The 18808-nt window shown below is 37.5% G+C and overlaps 6 protein-coding genes and 2 long non-coding RNA genes across 27 annotated transcripts; 5 read left to right on the top strand and 3 right to left on the bottom strand.

Moving 5' to 3' along the window:
* Positions 1-79: 79 nt before the first annotated feature.
* LOC116930877 (GTP-binding protein 10) lies at positions 80-1882 on the top strand. Of its 2 annotated transcripts, none has more exons than XM_032938304.2 (7): positions 80-243; positions 315-402; positions 463-510; positions 567-731; positions 804-1022; positions 1082-1444; positions 1512-1882. In XM_032938304.2, exons 1-7 carry the CDS (start codon positions 205-207, stop codon positions 1769-1771), a joined length of 1182 nt encoding a protein of 393 aa, XP_032794195.2. In that variant the 5' UTR covers positions 80-204; the 3' UTR covers positions 1772-1882. The 2 variants fall into 2 exon arrangements, with proteins under 2 accessions (XP_032794195.2, XP_045034835.1); XM_045178900.1 differs by having other exon boundaries at positions 99-235.
* On the bottom strand, positions 1446-3491 carry LOC116930880 (2-amino-3-carboxymuconate-6-semialdehyde decarboxylase). The gene is given in 8 exon segments (XM_032938308.2): positions 1446-2021; positions 2083-2178; positions 2239-2372; positions 2431-2573; positions 2633-2721; positions 2779-3060; positions 3062-3214; positions 3298-3491. Coding segments are annotated over 8 exon segments (1020 nt in total). The 5' UTR covers positions 3355-3491; the 3' UTR covers positions 1446-1955.
* An 18-nt stretch (positions 3492-3509) lies between these two features.
* Positions 3510-5803, top strand: LOC116930882 (transmembrane protein 19). Its single transcript, XM_032938310.2, is given in 8 exon segments — positions 3510-4015; positions 4088-4198; positions 4674-4811; positions 4874-4911; positions 4913-5024; positions 5088-5192; positions 5253-5468; positions 5528-5803. Coding segments are annotated over 8 exon segments (1020 nt in total). The 5' UTR covers positions 3510-3876; the 3' UTR covers positions 5689-5803.
* A 997-nt stretch (positions 5804-6800) lies between these two features.
* On the top strand, positions 6801-10039 carry LOC116930904. 18 transcript variants are annotated; one of them, XR_006651264.1, is made up of 9 exons: positions 6801-6935; positions 7455-7554; positions 7612-7700; positions 7864-7966; positions 8037-8122; positions 8210-8395; positions 8869-8944; positions 9004-9681; positions 9743-10039. It is a non-coding gene; the product is annotated as an uncharacterized LOC116930904 (long non-coding RNA). The 18 variants fall into 18 exon arrangements; XR_006651262.1 differs by having other exon boundaries at positions 8210-8944; positions 9004-9094; positions 9262-9681; XR_006651261.1 differs by having other exon boundaries at positions 6802-6935; positions 8838-8944.
* Positions 10040-13149: 3110 nt separating this feature from the next.
* LOC116930906 lies at positions 13150-14378 on the top strand. The gene is made up of 4 exons (XR_004398618.2): positions 13150-13466; positions 13578-13634; positions 13699-13815; positions 13881-14378. It is a non-coding gene; the product is annotated as an uncharacterized LOC116930906 (long non-coding RNA).
* A 198-nt stretch (positions 14379-14576) lies between these two features.
* On the bottom strand, positions 14577-15718 carry LOC116930895 (translocon-associated protein subunit gamma). 2 transcript variants are annotated; one of them, XM_032938336.2, is made up of 6 exons: positions 15565-15718; positions 15346-15496; positions 15138-15265; positions 14987-15078; positions 14795-14926; positions 14577-14726 (listed from the first exon to the last, which is right to left on the bottom strand). In XM_032938336.2, exons 2-6 carry the CDS (start codon positions 15473-15475, stop codon positions 14660-14662), a joined length of 549 nt encoding a protein of 182 aa, XP_032794227.1. In that variant the 5' UTR covers positions 15476-15496; positions 15565-15718; the 3' UTR covers positions 14577-14659. The 2 variants fall into 2 exon arrangements, with proteins under 2 accessions (XP_032794227.1, XP_032794226.1); XM_032938335.1 differs by having other exon boundaries at positions 15346-15572.
* Positions 15719-16802: 1084 nt separating this feature from the next.
* Positions 16803-18262, top strand: LOC116930885 (glyoxal reductase). The gene is made up of 6 exons (XM_032938315.2): positions 16803-16963; positions 17074-17154; positions 17225-17332; positions 17400-17680; positions 17761-17971; positions 18048-18262. The coding sequence occupies exons 1-6, from the start codon at positions 16918-16920 to the stop codon at positions 18188-18190; spliced, it is 870 nt and encodes a 289-aa protein (XP_032794206.2). The 5' UTR covers positions 16803-16917; the 3' UTR covers positions 18191-18262.
* On the bottom strand, positions 18200-18800 carry LOC123475814. Its single transcript, XM_045178880.1, has 3 exons — positions 18666-18800; positions 18508-18582; positions 18200-18433 (listed from the first exon to the last, which is right to left on the bottom strand). The coding sequence occupies exons 1-3, from the start codon at positions 18773-18775 to the stop codon at positions 18292-18294; spliced, it is 327 nt and encodes a 108-aa protein (XP_045034815.1). The 5' UTR covers positions 18776-18800; the 3' UTR covers positions 18200-18291.
* Positions 18801-18808: the final 8 nt, after the last annotated feature.

Here is an 18808-nt window from a genome sequence, read left to right as displayed (position 1 = left end):
TTTTTTAAAACAAAGTTACGGACTTTTTTAACGGAAAAAGACATTCGCGAAATGTTGTCTGTTTAGCAAAACCTCTTTGCTCGGTTGCTCCATGGTTGATAATTGTCTGCTAGAACGTGGAATTACAAACGAACAAAACACATTTAAAACACTCTGTCAAGAAAGAAGATTTCCGGCCAGTGTTTAACTTACGACATACGCATTATGGTGTTCTGCACAGTTTTACGGTTTTGCAGTAAGAAAGTAACGAAAAATAAGAATTGAAATGTTTATGTTTTCCTTATTTTATTTTGTTTTTTTTTGTTCTTACAAAGACACGAGGGAAGAGCACTGGAAAATTTATAGATTCGCTGCGTTTGATGGTTCGTGGTGGCCCTGGTGGTATGGGCCATCCAAAATATGGTGCAAATTAACAAACCAGAAATGATTTTTAGGTATTAATAGTCTTTAAATCTTCTGAAGGTGGTGTTGGTGGTAGGGGAGGAAATGTCATTTTAGTTGCTGATGAAGGTAGTAGTTATATATTTTTCTACTGTAGAACACCCATTAAAAAAAACCCCTTCTAGAAATGACCCTTAATAAAGTACTTCACAAAGTCCCTGCAAGACTAGTAAAGGCTGGGGAAGGAGAAAATAGTCATGCTCACAGGTTGTGTGGAGACAATGGAGCAGATTTTATATTACCAGTACCTACAGGAATATCTGTATTTTCTACAACTGGTGTTAAATTTGGTAAAACATTTTTGCTTTCATTTTTCACTTGTAAAATATTTTTTAAATTAAATCATTAATTATTATTAACAGGAGACTTAAATAAGGCTGATGATCAAGTAATAGTTGCTAAAGGAGGACTTGGGGGGCAACCAGCTACCCAATTCAATGGCTTGAAAGGAGAGGAAATAAAAGTTGTCCTTGACTTGAAATTGATTGCTGATATTGGTCTAGTAGGCTTCCCAAATGCAGGCAAATCATCTTTATTAAAATCCATATCCAGAGCGAAACCTCGTGTTGCAGCCTACCCTTGTAAGTTTCACGGGTTTCATTTTCAATTTGTATTTTCTGTTAAATCTTTTTTATTTAAGTTACCACTCTAAAACCTCAACTGGGTGTTATCATGTACGACGACTTCAGACAAATAACAATGGCTGACTTACCTGGCCTTATCGAGGGTGCCCACCAGAATCGGGGTCTAGGTCATCGCTTTCTTAAACACATCGAGCGAACAAAGCTTCTAATCTTCTTGGTAGATATAAATGGCTTTCAATTAAGTCATGAATATCCCCTCCGGCAGCCGTTTGAGACTGTGGCTCTGCTGAACAAAGAGTTGGAACTTTATGGTAAAGAAATTCTTTCTAAGCCGACATTGCTTGTTGTCAACAAAATGGATACAGAAGGAGCGGAGGAAAAATGGAAGAAATTGAAAGATTTACTTAGTAACTATAAAGGTAAACCTTTTCACATATGTTTTATTTAGTATTGGCATTCTAATGTAGTGGAACCTAAAAATCGCAGAGAACATTCGTCTACTACCGAAAGTAATGCAACCACAACAACCGATAACGTTTGACGAGATTTGGAATATGTCTGTTCAGCAAGATCCCGAAGCGGTCCGTACGCTAGCTTTCAAGCTTCGACAACATTTAGACATTCATGCGGATTACGAAAGAAGTCAATTACCAATCCAACAAATAGAAGATGGTATTAAAGACATGAAACAAAGGCACCAAATTCAAAATGCATTAACAGAACACAGTTCCTCAAAGTTAATGTGAATGTAAGTATTTCGATTAGAGTTTTTGTTTTAACATAATAAAGGAAACTAAACGTAAACCATGTTAAATGTTAATGATCCCGTGGAAGACAAAATATAGCTTTTAACCTAAGGTAATTTTGAGCATTGAAGACGCCTTTCGAGTATACTTTTGAATCGACAAACTTTTAATCTTTGATTTGTTTCTAGCTTTCAAATCTCGAAGGATCCAGATTTAGAAATTCCATGGCATTTTCGTATAGTAGCTTATCCTAAAGGATCAGAAAGCTTTTTATACTTGTGACCGTGTTAAAAAATATGACTTCGAATTACTTTAAGAGAGCCTAGATCATCCATGGATTCAATTAAGGAGCCGGGTTCCAATTCTCCCAGTGGGAAAGGGTAGTCAGTGCCAAGCATGACGCGATTCTAAAATCACAACCTTTTCTCATTTCAAATGTACTGTATGCTTAGAAGTTATTATTATACTTTTCCGATCACGTCAACAAGCATCCGGAGGGCATTGGAATCATGAACGAGGGAATCAGTGTAGAATTTACCGCAGAACTCTCGTGGACTAAGAGAACAGTTTGTAGCACATAAATCTGGCCTCACTTTGTAACCTAAAAAAATATGTTAGGTAATTCAAAACTCGAAGTTCTCTAGGACTACGTAATATACCATGTTCTATCCTTCCTATAGTGAAGGGATATGCGCCGCCTCCGTGGGCAAAACAGACTTTAAGGGAGGGAAAATTCTGAAGAACGCCACCCATAACCATGCAACATATCGCGGTTGTGGTCTCCATTGGCATTCCAACGAGCCTAAATGCTTTAAATATTATCTAAAGATTACCAAAAGCTACCAACACAATTTATGTTACCAAGGCATCCAATATTTACTATGTCTGCCATCCAGACTGGGCATATCCCAAGGATGCACAAAAACAGAGCACTTCAAATCTTCACATGTCTGGAGAGGTATTGAATGATTCAAACCACAGTAGTTCTAAATTATAAAGCTGCTTACTTTCCAGATAGGAATCAATTCTGGAGCATCCAAGTTCCAATTGTTGATGTGTGACCCAATTTGAATTCCAGACATACCAAGATCTAATATGCATCTCTTGATCTCCTCTACAGCCAGAAGGGGATCTTGCATTGGGGCAGTTCCAAGGCCAACAAACTTTGAAGGGCATTTCCTGACAAAGCAAGCCAGGTCATCATTTAAAATTTTTGATAAATCCAGTGCATCAGCAGCCTTGGCCCAATAGCTGAACATAACAGGTACTGTGGACAGCACCTGCACAGCAAACCTTGGATTTTTCCATATCGGCGAGTCGAGACTCCATGTCCCAACAGTTTTTTTCCACCAATCTGAAAAGCTTTCCATCTTTCATCATTTTAGCAGTCTCTTTGTTGTCAGGATCATGTTCCAATTGCACAAAGCCACCATAACCATAGCGCTGATTAATAGTAGAAAAAATGGAATTCCATTAGCTGAGTAGTGGTGTTTACTTAACTTGTTGTAGAACTATGTAAACAGTACCTCAGCTAAGTTAGGCCACGTCTTCGGTAAAATGTGGGTATGAATATCGATTTTCATGGTGTTGTTGCAATGTTTGAACAAAGCGCTTTTGATATTTACGTCCGCAATCGTCGAAGGCGCAATCACGAATAGTCCAGCGTAGTCAATAGTAGTGGTTCGGTAAGCTCTCGACTTTTAACTCTGTCGGGTGGTTTTCGCAACTCGTTGTTGAAAAGTGAAAACTGATTCAGCATTGGTTGCCATAGAAAGAATTGCTGAAGGAAAATTGTGTAAAACTTTTTAATTTCATTTTCATTTAAATTTTTTATCTTTTGAGAATGCTTTAGATAGGGTTAATGAGAAAAATTGGGTTTGCTACTACTACTTTTAAAGTTTTAACCTCTTGCTGATTGATGAACAATTGTTGGATGCAGCCGAAAAGGAAAAGTCTAATTTCCTCATCACGCATTGGCGTGGGAAAGACAACAGGGTGTTAACAACCGCTTATTTACTTGTCATCGATTTCATGACCATCACGTCAAATTCTACATCATAGTTTACTTCAACATAACCTACTTAAAGGCCAGAATTCTTCATATAATGAACAACTTGGAGCATACCCAATATGTGCCAACCAAAACTTTACTTAAACCTGTTATTGGTGGCCTTGTTATTATGCCAATTTCCTTGACACTGTGGATATTTGGCACCATACGGTCAAACTATCTTAGTGCAGATGGTAAAAACAATATTTTAAATAATTGATTTTAGTAATAGTGTTAATGCCTTCCTGTCTATTAATGCTGCATAGATGTGTCTGATTCATCCCCTATAAGGTGGTTCATTGCAACATTAGTCCCTGCCATCATTTCTCATAGAGGCCTCAAGAAAAAAAGCCTTAGTCTCAGCGGTGCTATCCTAGGTAAGGATTATAAGAATTATAAATATATAATTTTCATTCAGTTGTTTTATTTTTCCTGCCAGGTTGTTTAAGTATTTGCTTAGTGAGACCTTCTGAAATGGAAGGGGTTTTTCGAGCATTTAAACATAAACTTGTGTATGTGTGTATGTACATATGTGCACATAGGTACATATGTACATATGCATAAAATATATATATATGTAAATACATTGATATACAATTATATAAATGTATTAACATATTTATGTATTTGTTGCCAAACCTACTTGTTCTTTGGAATTACCTATTCAATTGGGCCTACTCAATTGGGCTCTAGGGTGGGAGTAAAAAAATTTTTACAGTGGTGTGTCAATTCATCATATTTCAATGAACATTACCTATAAAAATTATTAGTTGCCTGTAAAGCCAAATAGTGTAATGGTAGTAGCTTATAAAAATGGTGGTACTGGATCTAACCAAGAAATAATTTTCTCAGGGTACTTTGTAGGATTTATTCTAACAATTACCAGCTATGCCTTCTTAGCAAGTCTCATGATTTTCTTCATTTCCTCATCATGGGCCACAAAATTCAGGAGTGAGAAGAAAAAGTCATTGGAGGAAGATTTTAAAAAAGGTAACTCAGGGAGTAGCTAAAGAATAATGCTCCAAAACATTTCTCTTATATTATTCATTTAGGAGGGCAAAGAAATTGGGTTCAGGTAATCTGCAACGGCTGGAGTTGCCGCATATCTTGGTGTCATCTATTTTATCGAATCTGGATCTGGAGAACATGCAATTGATTTCCACCATCACTACAGGCAATCTTGGCTATCTGTTGCGATTTTAAGTACAGTAATGACTGTCTATAGTTCTTTCTTGATCGCATAAGCTTTATTACTTGTAACACTAGGTGCTATTTCCTGCGCAAACGGAGATACATGGGCGTCGGAGTTTGGAACAGTTATGACTGACCTTCCGCCCCGATTAATTACAAATTGGAAGAGCGTTCCCCGTGGTAAACCATTAGTAAAACAATTTTTTCTTGCGATTAAGGCAATTATTCCTCCTTTTTTAGGTACAAATGGAGGTGTTACCTGGGTAGGCATCTTAATGAGTGCGCTTGGTGGGCTTGTGGTTGGAGTAGCCTATTATATTACTCTTCTTTTACGTTTGGATGCCGATATCCTTGAAGTTAATATCAGCCAATGGCCTCTAATGTTAACTGGGCTTTTTGGTGGCCTAATCGGAAGTCTACTCGACTCTTTTCTCGGCGCTATATGTCAGTTTTCTGGTAAAATATTTCATGGGTCTGCAAGAATCAGCAGTTGGTTACAACTTTATTATTCGTAGGCGTTGATGAGCAAACCGGTGTCATAGTAGAATATCCACGTCCGGGTGTGAAAAAAGTCAGTGGGTCTCCCTGGCTTGATAATCATAGTGTTAACTTGATTTCTTCATTTTTGGCTGCACTTTTTGTTACTTGGATATCCATCTATTTCTGGCCAAAATAAGCAGTTTATCTTTAAAAAATGAAATAATTAAATTCTATTAATAACTGAAGGAGTCATAATCTTAACACTTTGTTCTAGGAGTTTGTTGAAAAATAAAGTTATATTTTGATAACCAGTGCTGAATTTATATTTAAAGAAATCAAATGATAATCTCTTCATTTGTTGTTGGTTCCCCAAGAACATTACTAAATAGATTTCTTTGCTGCCACCATGTTCAGCAAAACATCATGCTAGTGTAAACAAGGTATGTCCAAATGACATGGAAAACTAGTGGAACACCGTATGACCCACTATCTTATAGGAAGCTCTTGTTGGCTGATCGGAAAATACGGAACGCTGTTCGACCCACGTTTTTCTTTTTAGCTAGTGAACCGTTTATTTCCGTAATTTTTAGATCACTTATAATACCATGGTAATACCATCCAGCTGTCATAAGTTGACAATAGACCAAGATCGGATGCTGAGTTGCCAAGGCGGAATCCTTCGGTAATTGACCTCTCGGGCCCATAGGGGGAAAAAAAAAAAAAAAAATTTAAATAAATTATAAATTTTTTTTTTAAAAAATTTTTAAAAAATTTTTTATAAAACTTTTTAAAAAAAAAAAAAAAAAAATTTCTCCAAAAAATTTATTTTCAGGAAACTTTTTGAAAGGTACTTGTTTACCTTTCCACAACACCCCCTTCCCGTTTCAATGTAGAACAAGAAGAGATTTTCTAGTAATTTTTTTTTGATAGTCCTTTAGATAATCAGATACTTAAAATACTATTTTGTCAAAATAACTCATTAAAAAAAAAAATAAAAACGAACAGTTTGACAGAATTGACACTACTCACTAGTCACAGTCAATCACTTAACGTCTGACTTGTAAACAAGTACCTTTCAAAAGTTTCCTGGAAAAAAACGCTTTTTAATAAAATTATTTGTATTATATCGCCAGAGGTATAGTACACGATCCAGATTTTGTAATAAAACAAACAAAAACAAAAAAAAAAATATTTTTTTTTTTTTCTCCCTAAAGGCGAGACATACCGCAGGTCGGAATTGCCTCCATCCATCTTGTTTCGGAATTCGAACAGACCCCCCAAAAAAGGGGGTTCTACTAAATATTGAATTTGTCGATCGATTGTTAACCCGATATCCATCGCCAGTCTTAAATCAATGGCAGCGCGTGTTGGAACATGGAAGCGGCCACATTTTGGCTTTGCTTAAAATGTATGCCCTTTTAGTAAGCGTCTTGGAAAATTAAGGTAAGTAAGGCAATTCGTCATATTTGATTTCTCGGTTTGTTTGCAGAGGTCATTCGGTGATACGTGTGCATCTTGGAAGTGCTTGGGTGCATGGTAAGGAAATGCAATGACAACGTGATACAGGTAAAAATCAAAATAACTTTTCGGTTATTTGGAACTTGCAGGAGGAAAGTTCTAAATTATTCCGCGAATGGCTTTTGTTTTTCTGCATAAAAACGTGAAAGGGTGGGTTTTCCTGCCTGTAGGTTGAATTTCACAGTCTGTTAAATTTAGAACTTATTTGCTGAGTTACAATCCTGTGTTAACAAGTCGTAGTATTGAGTGCCTATTAGCATAATAAACCATGAAGTAATGTAGCATGTTGCAACTGGCCACTAGTACCACAGTGTACAGTTTGGTGAAAGAAAAAAGAATAGAAACTCATATATTGTCTGGTTATATAATAATTGGTTTTGTTAATGATTTTTTCATTTCAGGTAATTTTTCTCTTGTTTTCTTTTGTTCAATGAAATCATATAGTTGCTGTTATGACAGATACTCTTCAAGCCATTTCATTCAACTAGATCTTTGTGGTCTCTACAATCTGAGCAAAAACTGTTTTTGGGATACTGTGTTGCAAGTAAGCACAATCTTTCATAACTGAAGCAGACATTACTACTAATAACTGACGTTTTAGTGCATGTCAGGTATCTACCCATCCCACGGTACATTCGAAAGAGCGACATTGTACTGAATTGAACGAGGATAATCATGTAGCCAATTAAGGTGAGATTGTAAAGCTTTCTCTTACCTCATAAAAGCATTGTAGTATGGCCAACAGCATAAATTTCCTTCCAAAGTCATTCATGGTATCTGGGTTACTTGTTTTGAGAAGGCTAGATTTTTTACTTTTGGTAAAAATATATAACTAAGTTATATTATTTGCTAGTTACCCAAGATATCTAAGGAAGGAACTATTGTTGCAGAACTGCCAGATATCACCAGCAAGTACATTCTCCTAGTCTACCATCTCAGAGTGATGGTGACACTTGGTGAGGGAAAAAAAAGAGAAGTATGAATCTTGGTTGCATCATTTACTTTAATTTTTTAAATATTTTTCAGGTATCTTATTAACCTTGATTGGCTCCATTCATGCCAAACATATGCTGGTTGGGATCCTAATGATGTTGCAGCTTGCTCTTTTCTAGGTAATATTGCTTATTGAAATGTCCTGAAAGTCCCATAAAACAATTTTATTGGGATTTTAAAAATCGAATATCAATACTTTTTGATAGAAATACTATGGAACTGTTGCCCCCTTGTACCCGTCTGGTAATCTGGTTGCTTCACGTCATAGCACATAGATGTCGTTGCGTTCATGGACCAATTCGATCTCTTACGAGATGGCGGCTGCAAAACCACTGCGTTACTGATTTATTTCGTACAAGAAACAAGGCTTAACAGTGGTTTTTACCTTTTTGGTAAGTTGATCTCCTGTATGCTCAACGGCTCTCGGTGTTCGTGAAGTTCCCAATAGATTTAAGAAGAAAAAAGTTACACTATCATTAAAATTGAACACCGATTTCGCTTAAGTTATTGGCTTTCTCGTCAACCCACGGAATGCCAAATTACCCCAAAAACTTTCAACACCCCAGGGAGCACCATTATTTATTTATTTACTTTTTTTTTGCAAATAATCATCAATAAATAGCGTCATCTAACGATACAATAGGAGAAACTTGAATTGCTATAGAATATTCATTATAATTTTTCTTTAAAGTTTTTTATCGATTTCATCGTTTCCAATAGACAATCAGACGAATTTGTGACATTAGAACGAAGGATTTGATACGTGTTAAGCGGGAGCCGATAAATGTTCGCCTTCCATTTTAATCATTCTTTTGGCTACTCGTTAATCCACAGAAATTTTAAATTTTTGGTACCAAACCTGAAGGACACTTTTTCACAAATGAAGATTTATTCCACAATCTTCAGCTTCCCAGGCAGACACCCACCCACAAAACCATGGGGTGATGCATGATATATAAATTTATTAATTAAAAAATGTATATTTTAGGTTATTGATCAGAGTCAGAGAACAATGTGTGGAATCTGATATTCTAGTCCTGGAAACCCCAGGTGCCTTTCTGCTTCAATTAAAGCAATTATAATTTCTCGAGGTAAAGACTGAAACTAAAAACAAAGCACAGACATTTTTTAGTTGGCTTTTCCGCTTAATGTTATTGTTACACTTAAGTTTTGGAAACATAAAAATGTATACAAATGTTCAGGGTCAAATCGATCAAATGGTAGAGCCAAAAACGAACTTTATGTTACCTTTGAACAGGTCCTAACTCGTGTACGCGGTTGATGCCACACTACACGACACAGCATCTTGCCATTCACACGAATGCCTTTGTCTTATCTGATCGTGTTGACATGCTAATTCGTTCTTGCCACTGACCGAAGCCTTTTTGTCAAATTTTGCATCTTTCCAAAATTTAATCACACAAGTATTCTGGCATGCGTCAGGCAACGGATTACAGGAATGGTATGATTCCCTTTTGGTGTTGAGCCTGGCCTACACTCTCGGTTCTTGAAAATGTTTGTCCATGTTATAGCTTTGGCATCCTGAAGGATTTTGTTCATCTATTTGTTCTTGTTTTTCTTTTGATTAGGTGTTGGAACAAGTAATTACATGGAGCTGGAGTGTCAATTTGGGAACTTGATTTGTCATCTGTTGGTTGAGGTGGAAAAACAGGGATTGGTAAGAATGGAAAGAAAGCATCATTAACACCTCAACTCTTGTTATTTTGTCTATTTTCCAGGACCCACCATTTTATTTCCACACTTATCATTGGAATTCTGGGATGGTAGCTGTTGTTGCATGACACTCTCCTTGGTTTGTTTGTAACGTTCCAGAAAGCAGCATTCCATGAGGCAAGAATATCATTTGCCGGTCGTCAACACCATACAGATTGTTTAACTTTGTTTTCTTGCCTTGATGGTGAAATTGAATTATATTGAAATTTAAAAGTGTTTGAATCTATTTGCCTAGTAGTGAGAAAACATGTAAAGAGCTGCTGCAATGTGTCAACAGAGCAAAATGCAAAACTTGGATTGAATTCGACAAAACTACTTTGAGTTTGCAGTGGCAGAAATTTAAAGTTGGTGCTAGGATATTGGAAATCCATGTTGAGAATTTGAATTGCAAATTTTAATTCTGTCTATAGGTAAAAGTATATAAGTACTTTTTGCTTATAGATTGCTCAATGGTAATTTATTTAAGTTTGCATGTCTTGAAATTAGTTTTCTTCTTTAATTCTAAAATTCAATACACAAAGATATAAATGGAATTGGTTTTGTATTATCCCACCTCCACCCACAATTCCACCACAGTTTTACATCACATGTTATACAATACATACAATACATACAATACATACATGCATACAAAAACAAACACTTAAGTTAACCCGTTGGCTGCCAAGCCATTACAACCCGTAGGTTGTTTTTCTACATTCGCTACGCATCGTTTCAGAGGGATCCGATGAAAGGGGGACTTGTCCGAAGACAAGTCCGGGCTGACTTGACGATGGAGACCTTTACGGGAATGCACACCCCAGGTACTCCACCATCGCATCGACAAGGGGAAGTCCCTACTGGTGCATTGCCTACGGCGCCCTAAGGCGCAAGGCGACTGCCCCACCCCATGGGTGATCAACCATGGGGCAGAACAGCGCCGCCGGTCCCTACAACTAAAAAAAAAAGGGGAGCAAAATGGGTGGCAGCCAACGGGTTAACTTTAAACACACAACAATACAAAAAAAAATAAAAATACCAACAAAACAAAATACCAAAAAACGCGACGTTCCACGATGACGGCGATGAGGAGAAGCCGGGCGCGAGCAAAGACGATGCGGCAATGACGGTAGAGTGAGGATGGCGTGGCGAAGACGTCGAGGCGAAGACGGCGAGGCGAGGACGGCGAGGGCGGCGAGGACGGCGAGGACGGCGAGGCGAGGACGGCAAGGCGAGGACGGCAAGGCGAGGACGGCGAGGCGAGGACGGCGAGGCGAGGACGGCGAGGGCGGCGAGGACGGCGAGGACGGCGAGGGCGGCGAGGGCGGCGAGGACGGCGAGGACGGCGAGGGCGGCGAGGACGGCGAGGACGGCGAGGACGGCGAGGACGGCGAGGACGGCGAGGGCGGCGAGGACGGCGAGGACGGCGAGGGCGGCGAGGATGGCGAGGACGGCGAGGACGGCGAGGCGAGGACGGCGAGGCGAGGACGGCGAGGACGGCGAGGACGGCGAGGACGGCGAGGCGAGGACGGCGAGATGAAGATGAGGCGAGGCGAGGACGGCGAGATGAAGATGAGGCGAGGTGAGGACGGCGAGACGAAGACGAGGTGAGGACGGCGAGACGAAGACGAGGCGAGGAAGGTATGGTCCAAACAATAGGCTGTAGGATGCCCTTTTCAGCCTGGGTGGATGTTGCCTGAAGAGAAAATTGACAAATGAGAATGACAACACAATTCTTAATGCAAAAACCCATTTTATTTTCTACTCACAAGGAAATTCCATGAGGAATCTAAAACTGCATGTCTCGTACGGGAAGACGATTTGGCAACAGGATTAACAATGACATTTTCAATTTCTACAACAAAGATTTATAAGTAAAAATGAGAAATCCAGATAACCCATCAAATTAAAATACCATGGTATGGCAATGGAGATGAACCTTTATTCCTGTTTGCATTTGGCAGGCTAAGAAGCGAGGAAGAGAAGCATGTAGTGGAAGATAAGTAATATTCTGCAATACCACAACGAAGAGCTGAAGTGTATGGAGGATGGTTGGCTGAGCAGAGAAGCTTTTAAATTTGGATACATGGGATGATGAAGGCTAATGGTTAGCAACACATAGTAGACAAAGACTCTGTGGTTTCGTGATGAGAGAACACATCACGAAACTAAAACAAAAGAGTTCAAGTCCATTGACAATACCTGAACAGGATTGTGATGTTCATGTCTCAGGCATAGTGGTCACTGTTGGTCTTCTTAAAGTGTCAGCATCCCTTGTGGTACGTTGATAGCAGGAATGCAGACTACTGGTTCAGCAACTGACAAGGCAAAACCCTACCACATACAAAAAGCAATCTATTTTAAGGATTTCTTTTTCAATACTTACACAACGATAGCAATACTGAACAGACAATAACATACCCCAATTTTTTTGACGAAAAATCCTTTGAAACACTAAACATGTATAAACGTAACAAACCCCACCAACTTGTCACTCGTAATATTTAGCATAGACGCACATCAACGCCATCTAGTTTTTCGGCCTGAAATCAAAAGAAAATAGATTTTACTTTTAAATTAGTACAATTCTTGCTTTTAAGTGATTGAACTTTACTAACCTCAGATAGTTGGTTCAAATTTTAAACGTGTAAACCTAGAATATCAAATACTAAGTTGCAAGACGAGGCTCTAAACATTTGTAGCTAAAACTGTCGTTGCTCGTAGGGTCAGTCTGTACTGTTGATAGCAAGAAAAACACGGAATAAAAGCTGCAACACCCTAACACATGCAAGAAAAACATTTGAAATTTTTAGAGTAATACAGCTCATTTTTTACTTTTTGCAAATTGTCACGAAAATTTCCCGTACCGGAAGTAACCGGAAGTATCCAATATCTCCGGAAATAGTGAGCCCATAACAAAACGAGTAGGATTTTCGTGATGCTTATCAAATTTGGGGTTGGAATGACGTGTTTTTAGCCGAAAAGTCGAATTTGACCAAAATCGCGACTTTTCGTGAACTGTTGTGTTCGTGGAAAATTTGGATTTTTGACGATTTTCGGATAATTTTGAGCTGATACATGGAGTCGACCCCAAATTTGACGAGGATTACGAAAATGTGAATCTTTTTGCTGACAGACCAACTATTAAGGAGATATTTGGCATTTTAAAACCGGAAGTAAAACCGGAAGTTGAAATTCCGGAAATCTAAAAAATGAACTTTGTTTTCCTCTAAAATGTTAACAATATTTTGATGGTTGTAAAAGTAAACTATTGTTAATAAAAGTTAGCGGGGGTTTAAAAGTTCTAAAAGTACAATTTCAGGTCTGACACTTGTAGACTCGAATCGAAAAATCATACATTTAACACGATTAAACCCGTTACTTACTTGATATATGACAGTACTTGTCAAAACAATGTTTCGGGTTCTACTAGTATCTGGCTGGAACAGAAAAGTTCCTCCATTTTCGTCTTTGCGACCCACCATGAAATATTCAGAACAGCAGACGATCTAACTTCGTTAAAATGTCAAGTCACTATTAGTAAACAAAAAGTTTCTGTAGCTATCTTTCACAATCTGTACAGTAACTTAGATAATGTTCTAAAGCACTATTCCCTTCTACGTTTCAATTCACCGTGTCTGCGCATTCACTCTAAATTCAGTTTCTCACACTACCTGTTAACTTGTGTTTATTGACTAAGCTGGAAAATTGTGCATACAAAGATGACCAAGGGACTGATAGTTCATACTGGTAATATTTTACAGCTGCCAGATTTGAAAAGAAAAACAGGCCACAGACCTGCTGATGAGTTTCAAAATGTATTTTGGTGTTTGGGGTTCATTTCTTAATTTTTAAAATTAGCTTTACGATGCCTTGAAAATTCAGCTGTGTAAAACATTGGCTAATGGGGATGCTGAGGTATAATCAAACCTTAACTCCTCACTAGTTAATCGTAACATTCATTTATTAATTACATTTTTAGATACTTGCTCCATTGGAACTGTCATCTCTTCTAGTCCCCAAGGAATGCAACTAAAAAAAAATTACTGTAAAATTATTTCTTTCATCTCCTCAACCAGAATTTAACAAATTAGCCTTGGTAGGTATATGCAATGCTAATTCTTTTAATATTTTATCTTCTAAAGCACAATTACAAACTCCCAGCTTTGAATGACATTGGATCAACTCGTGCTGGTCTGTTCTTAATATCATTGCCTGCTGGTATCAGCAAAGAGGATGGCATCACATTGTGGAATGCAATGGAGACTGTATAGTTGATCAGGAACCAGCATATTCTTTAGGAATTAGTGATGTTGCTACTCAAGCATTTTTGGAACTTCACAACTCTTGTCGAATTAAACCAGGCTATTCAGATAAACCTTGAAAGCTATTGTGTAGTACCTCCTGAATTAGTTACCTTCACAAGAGAGAATAACATCCAACTGTTGACTCACAATGATCCACAGAACATTTTACTAGCTGAAACTTTGAAGAATTGAAATATGATGAAAAAATGCTGAAATATGATGAATTGACACAATGTAAACAACTTTTTAACTCCCACCCTAGAGCAATGGTAGGCCCAATTGAATAGGTAATTCCAAAGAATAAGTAGGTTTGGCAACAAATATATAAATATGTTAATACACTTATATAATTGTATATATATGTGTATATTTTTAATGTGTATGTACATATGTAACTATGTGCACATATATACATACACATGTTTAAGCTTAAATGCACAAAAAACCCTTTCCATTCCATAAGGTATCACTAACCAAATGCTTAACCTGGCAGGCGAAATTAAATGACTAAATGAAAATGACATATTTTTATATGTAGTTAAGTATGGCATTATTAATAAGTAACTTAAACTGTATTTCAAAGCATTCTTTGTTTTTCTCAAAATACAGATTGTTTAATGTTCCCGGCAGATATCTTTACTTCGTGCCTGTGGAAAGTAGGGCAATAAGACCACTGGAGAGGCCCACAGACAAGATGTAATTGCTAAAAACAGAAAAGGCAATATTAATTTAATGGTATTGCTTTCAAGTAACAGAAGTATTTTTACTTACAATGAAGGGGAAAATGATTTAAGAAGGAAGAAACTTAGTCCAATCACAACTGCAAGGAAAAGTGCATTATTGTAAAAAATGGAGAAAGTAGTGGCCTCATAGTCAGAGACTTCATTTTTTTTCCACAAAACCCTAAGAAATAAATTAATAAATCAGCCTCAAACATTTGAAAATAATGTACTGCTTAGTAACCTTTCATCCTTCTCTTTCTTATTCATTTTTTTGTCTTCGGCAATCATCTTTGAGATTTCACGGCTAATGGCATCTTCCCTTTTAACAGCCACCTTTAGAAAAAAATTACAGTTTGGCAAAAACTAATTTTTAAAAATGTAATTTAAGTTACCTTGTGTTTCAAGACAAATTTAGTTTTCTTATAAGCAAATGAAACCAAATAGGTGCTTAAGCATGTGATGATGAGGAACAAAGGCGAAGAAGTCAGTAGGTCCATAAAATGAATTCTCCAAAATAGCCCTTCAGGGTGGTTATACAAGATATTTAAATTCCTCTATATCCTAGTAAATGGAATTATATTAACTATGAGACTAACTTACAAATCGGAATTGCTGAAACGATGAATGCATTCCCGTAGAAAAGTGCATTCGATTTGGTAGAAACATTTCGGCTGAAATCTTGCAAAAGTATTTCTTCTTCTTTGGAGAGTGCTTTCTGTTTCTGAGTCATCTTCGTTGAGTTATTCCAAGTCTACAGGCAAATAAAATATGATCTTCTATGAAATGAATGTAAGAATATGTCTGCAATTTAAAGCATACCCGGAAAGGCAGAAAAAAGTGACAACTAAGCTGAAAACAACGCCACCTGTCAGCTGAAATTCAAATGAAACTTGACGTGTAGATATTTTCACTTTGACCAACTGACTATTTTTCATTGCATCCCTTAACACACGTTTCATTTGTTTGAGATTTGTGCAGTGTGTTTGGGGCTCGGCCTAAACGCCAATCGGGTCGGTTTATGCTGATAGGGCAGGTCATTTTGGTATATGGGGGTGGTGGGCTCAGCCGGATTACTACAGTCTTTTCACCCCGTACTCCAGTGGGGTTTCAGTCTGGTTGTGCTTTGTGCAACGCAGATCCAACCCACAACATGGGCAAAATATCGGCCCGATGACAGCCCATCAGGGCGGAACCGGTGAACCGTAACTGTATTTCTGTATCTTTATTCAAGGCCTACTTAATGCTTAAGGCCTGTAAACTCAAATACCTCCTATGGCGGGTAGGCGTTCCCTAGTAAGAGCCAATCAGACAAAAAAATAAGGGTTACGACGACACCACCTGGCGCTCGCAATTATAACCTCGTTGAAAAATACCCCCAAAAACTTTAACACTTGTTATAGTTACATAAACACATGAATAAAGATAAAACAAAAGGAAATCAAATTTTTGAAATGAAAAGTGTGCTAGTTTGACAGCAATATGTCAATTGAGTTTTAAAAAGAAAAAAGTGGTATGTTAAAAATATATGAGTTTTATTATCATGTTAATGACAAATTTTCTTCTTGTTCTTGTAGTTAATTGAATTAATCACTTAGGAAAAAAAAATCTATAAACGGATTAAACATCTTCACTTAGAGATAAAATAAAAAATTTATAAAATTTTACTCACCTTGACAACATATCATATTATAGACTTGAACCGACACACTCATATCTATAAATCTCTAGACGGAGTCCTTATCCATCATTCCAATACCGATACAATCTTCTTTGAAATGGTGAAAATTTATGATGAAAATATTACTTAGTGGACACAAATTTCAAAGAGGTGATTTTCTATACTTACTGGAATTCTTTAACTAAAAGTTAAGGATTCTAAGATACTCTTAATTAAAAAATACAAGGAAACCCTGTTTTTGCTTAATCTTGTATTTAGGTTTTCGAAGCAGTAGCAGTAGCGAGCGCCAGATGGTGTCGTCGTAACCCTTGTTTTTCCTCTGATTAGTTGTTGCCAGGTAACGCGTCACCGCCATAGGAGGTATACGAGTTTACAGGCCTTAAGCATTGAGTAGGCCTTGCTTTATTATTAAAATCAAGTACCACTCCAATTTCCTTATTATCCACTCCAAGTTCCAAATTTGTCTGTAAATAAACATCACGCAATGCGCAGGCATGGCTGTTAATTTAAGAAACGGAGTTTCTATGCCGTTAATTGGATGTAAAAATATAATTCACTGTTTTTGCAACATCGTTATCGTCCTTCACTTCGAGAGCTTACGTTTTAATTTATATTTGGTCAAATAAGATTAATTTTCCTCTGTTATTCAGTTGGTACGTTCAGAATCAAGGGACGCGAAGCCATTTTAAGATGCCTTGAAGCTGCATTGAAATCAGGCTATAGATTAATAGGTGCTGTAAATATTGTATTTCATTTGGTTTTTCTATTTTTTATCTCCATTTCTTATGTGGGAAATCGTAGATTCTGCAGCGATTTATCATAATGAAGAGGACATTGGATCAGCCCTTGAAGAGCTTTTACCTAAATTCAATCTACAGAGAACTGATTTATTTCTGACGTCTAAACTGTGTAAGGATACACATTTTCCTTTTTTCTGTGCTGTATCCCAGGGTAAAATAGTAATTGTTTTTGCCAGCCCCTCGCAATCAAGGATACCAGCCGTGCATTGATTCGGTGAAAAGGTCTCTTGGACTTATGAAAACCAGCTACTTGGATTTGTATTTAATTCACTGGCCTGGGACTGGTGGGAAAAAAGTAGATAATGTAGTTAACATCCAAATGAGACAGGAAAGTTGGAAAGCACTAGAAGACTGCTATGATAAAGGTCTTATAAAAGCAATTGGAGTGTCTAACTACTGTTTGAAACATCTAGAAGAAATGAAATCTTATGCCCGGACTTTTCCCCATGTGCTCCAGGTACAAACAAATTTTAGGGCTACACAATAAGGCAAAGCTAAATATCACTTGCATTTCTACATTATAAAAAAATTTAACAGGTTGAGCACCATCCACACTATGTACAACCAGAACTTGTAGAATATTGTGCCCACAACAAAATTCATTACCAGGCTTACTCATCTTTGGGTACAACGGTAGATGGGAATTGCAACCCATTGTTAAACAATGAAGTGGTTAAAGAAATCGCTATAAACCATAATAAATCACCTGCCCAGATTCTTTTAAGATGGGCAACACAACAGGGAATTGGTAAAAATATTAACCATTATGATTTACTCTAAATTACTGTTGTAAAGTTCATCTTGGTTATACTCATTTGTTTTAGGAGTGTTACCCAAATCCCTTGATCCTGTTCACATTGAAGAAAACATATCACTGGACTTCCTTTTGGATGAAAAAGAAATAAATCGCCTGAATACCCTGGATACGCGATGCAAATATGCATGGGATCCAAGTATCGTGATATGATATTCCATATACTTTCTATGATTTCCTGTATTTGTCATTTTCGAATAAAACACGGAAATTACGACGATTTAACAGCAATAGTAACTTTTTCTATTGAATTGCTAGTATTTTTCGGGGGATTCAGAGCGGCTGGAACCAGTCGAATCAATATCCCGGTACGGAGACTTTGACCTTTGTCGACTGCTGTTGTAATGATTCGATCCAGTTGGTTTCAGAGTTACTTTAGTATCCCAATTGCGGAAACTATCAAACAGTTGCAACTGTGAGTGACAGCTGTTGCAACAAAAAATGTCCTTTACTTTATTAGTGAAAATTACCGAAGTCTAGCGGTCGAATGGTCATCAAATACCCCTTGCAGAAGAAGACCCAGTGGCCAGCTGATCCAAGAAGACCTTGAATGGAAATTACGGAATTCAAGACAGATTTAACAGAACACCTGATTGCGCACTTCCCAAGATTGAACGTTTAAACTTACGGTGTATCTTTTTTATCTTGGGTTGTCGCAACCGTTAATGGATTAGACTCAGAGTAGTAGGACGAGTTCGCTACGATTTTGGGGTTATACATTTTGGGATCACTGACCATGCGGACAAAGAAAGAACGCTTGTACTCCAAGTC

This window comes from Daphnia magna, linkage group LG9 (assembly GCF_020631705.1).
Source record: "Daphnia magna isolate NIES linkage group LG9, ASM2063170v1.1, whole genome shotgun sequence".
NCBI classification, from domain to species: Eukaryota; Metazoa; Arthropoda; class Branchiopoda; order Diplostraca; family Daphniidae; genus Daphnia; species Daphnia magna.
Note: the sequence above shows the minus strand (reverse complement) of the source record. Positions and strands in the feature narration are given on the sequence as shown.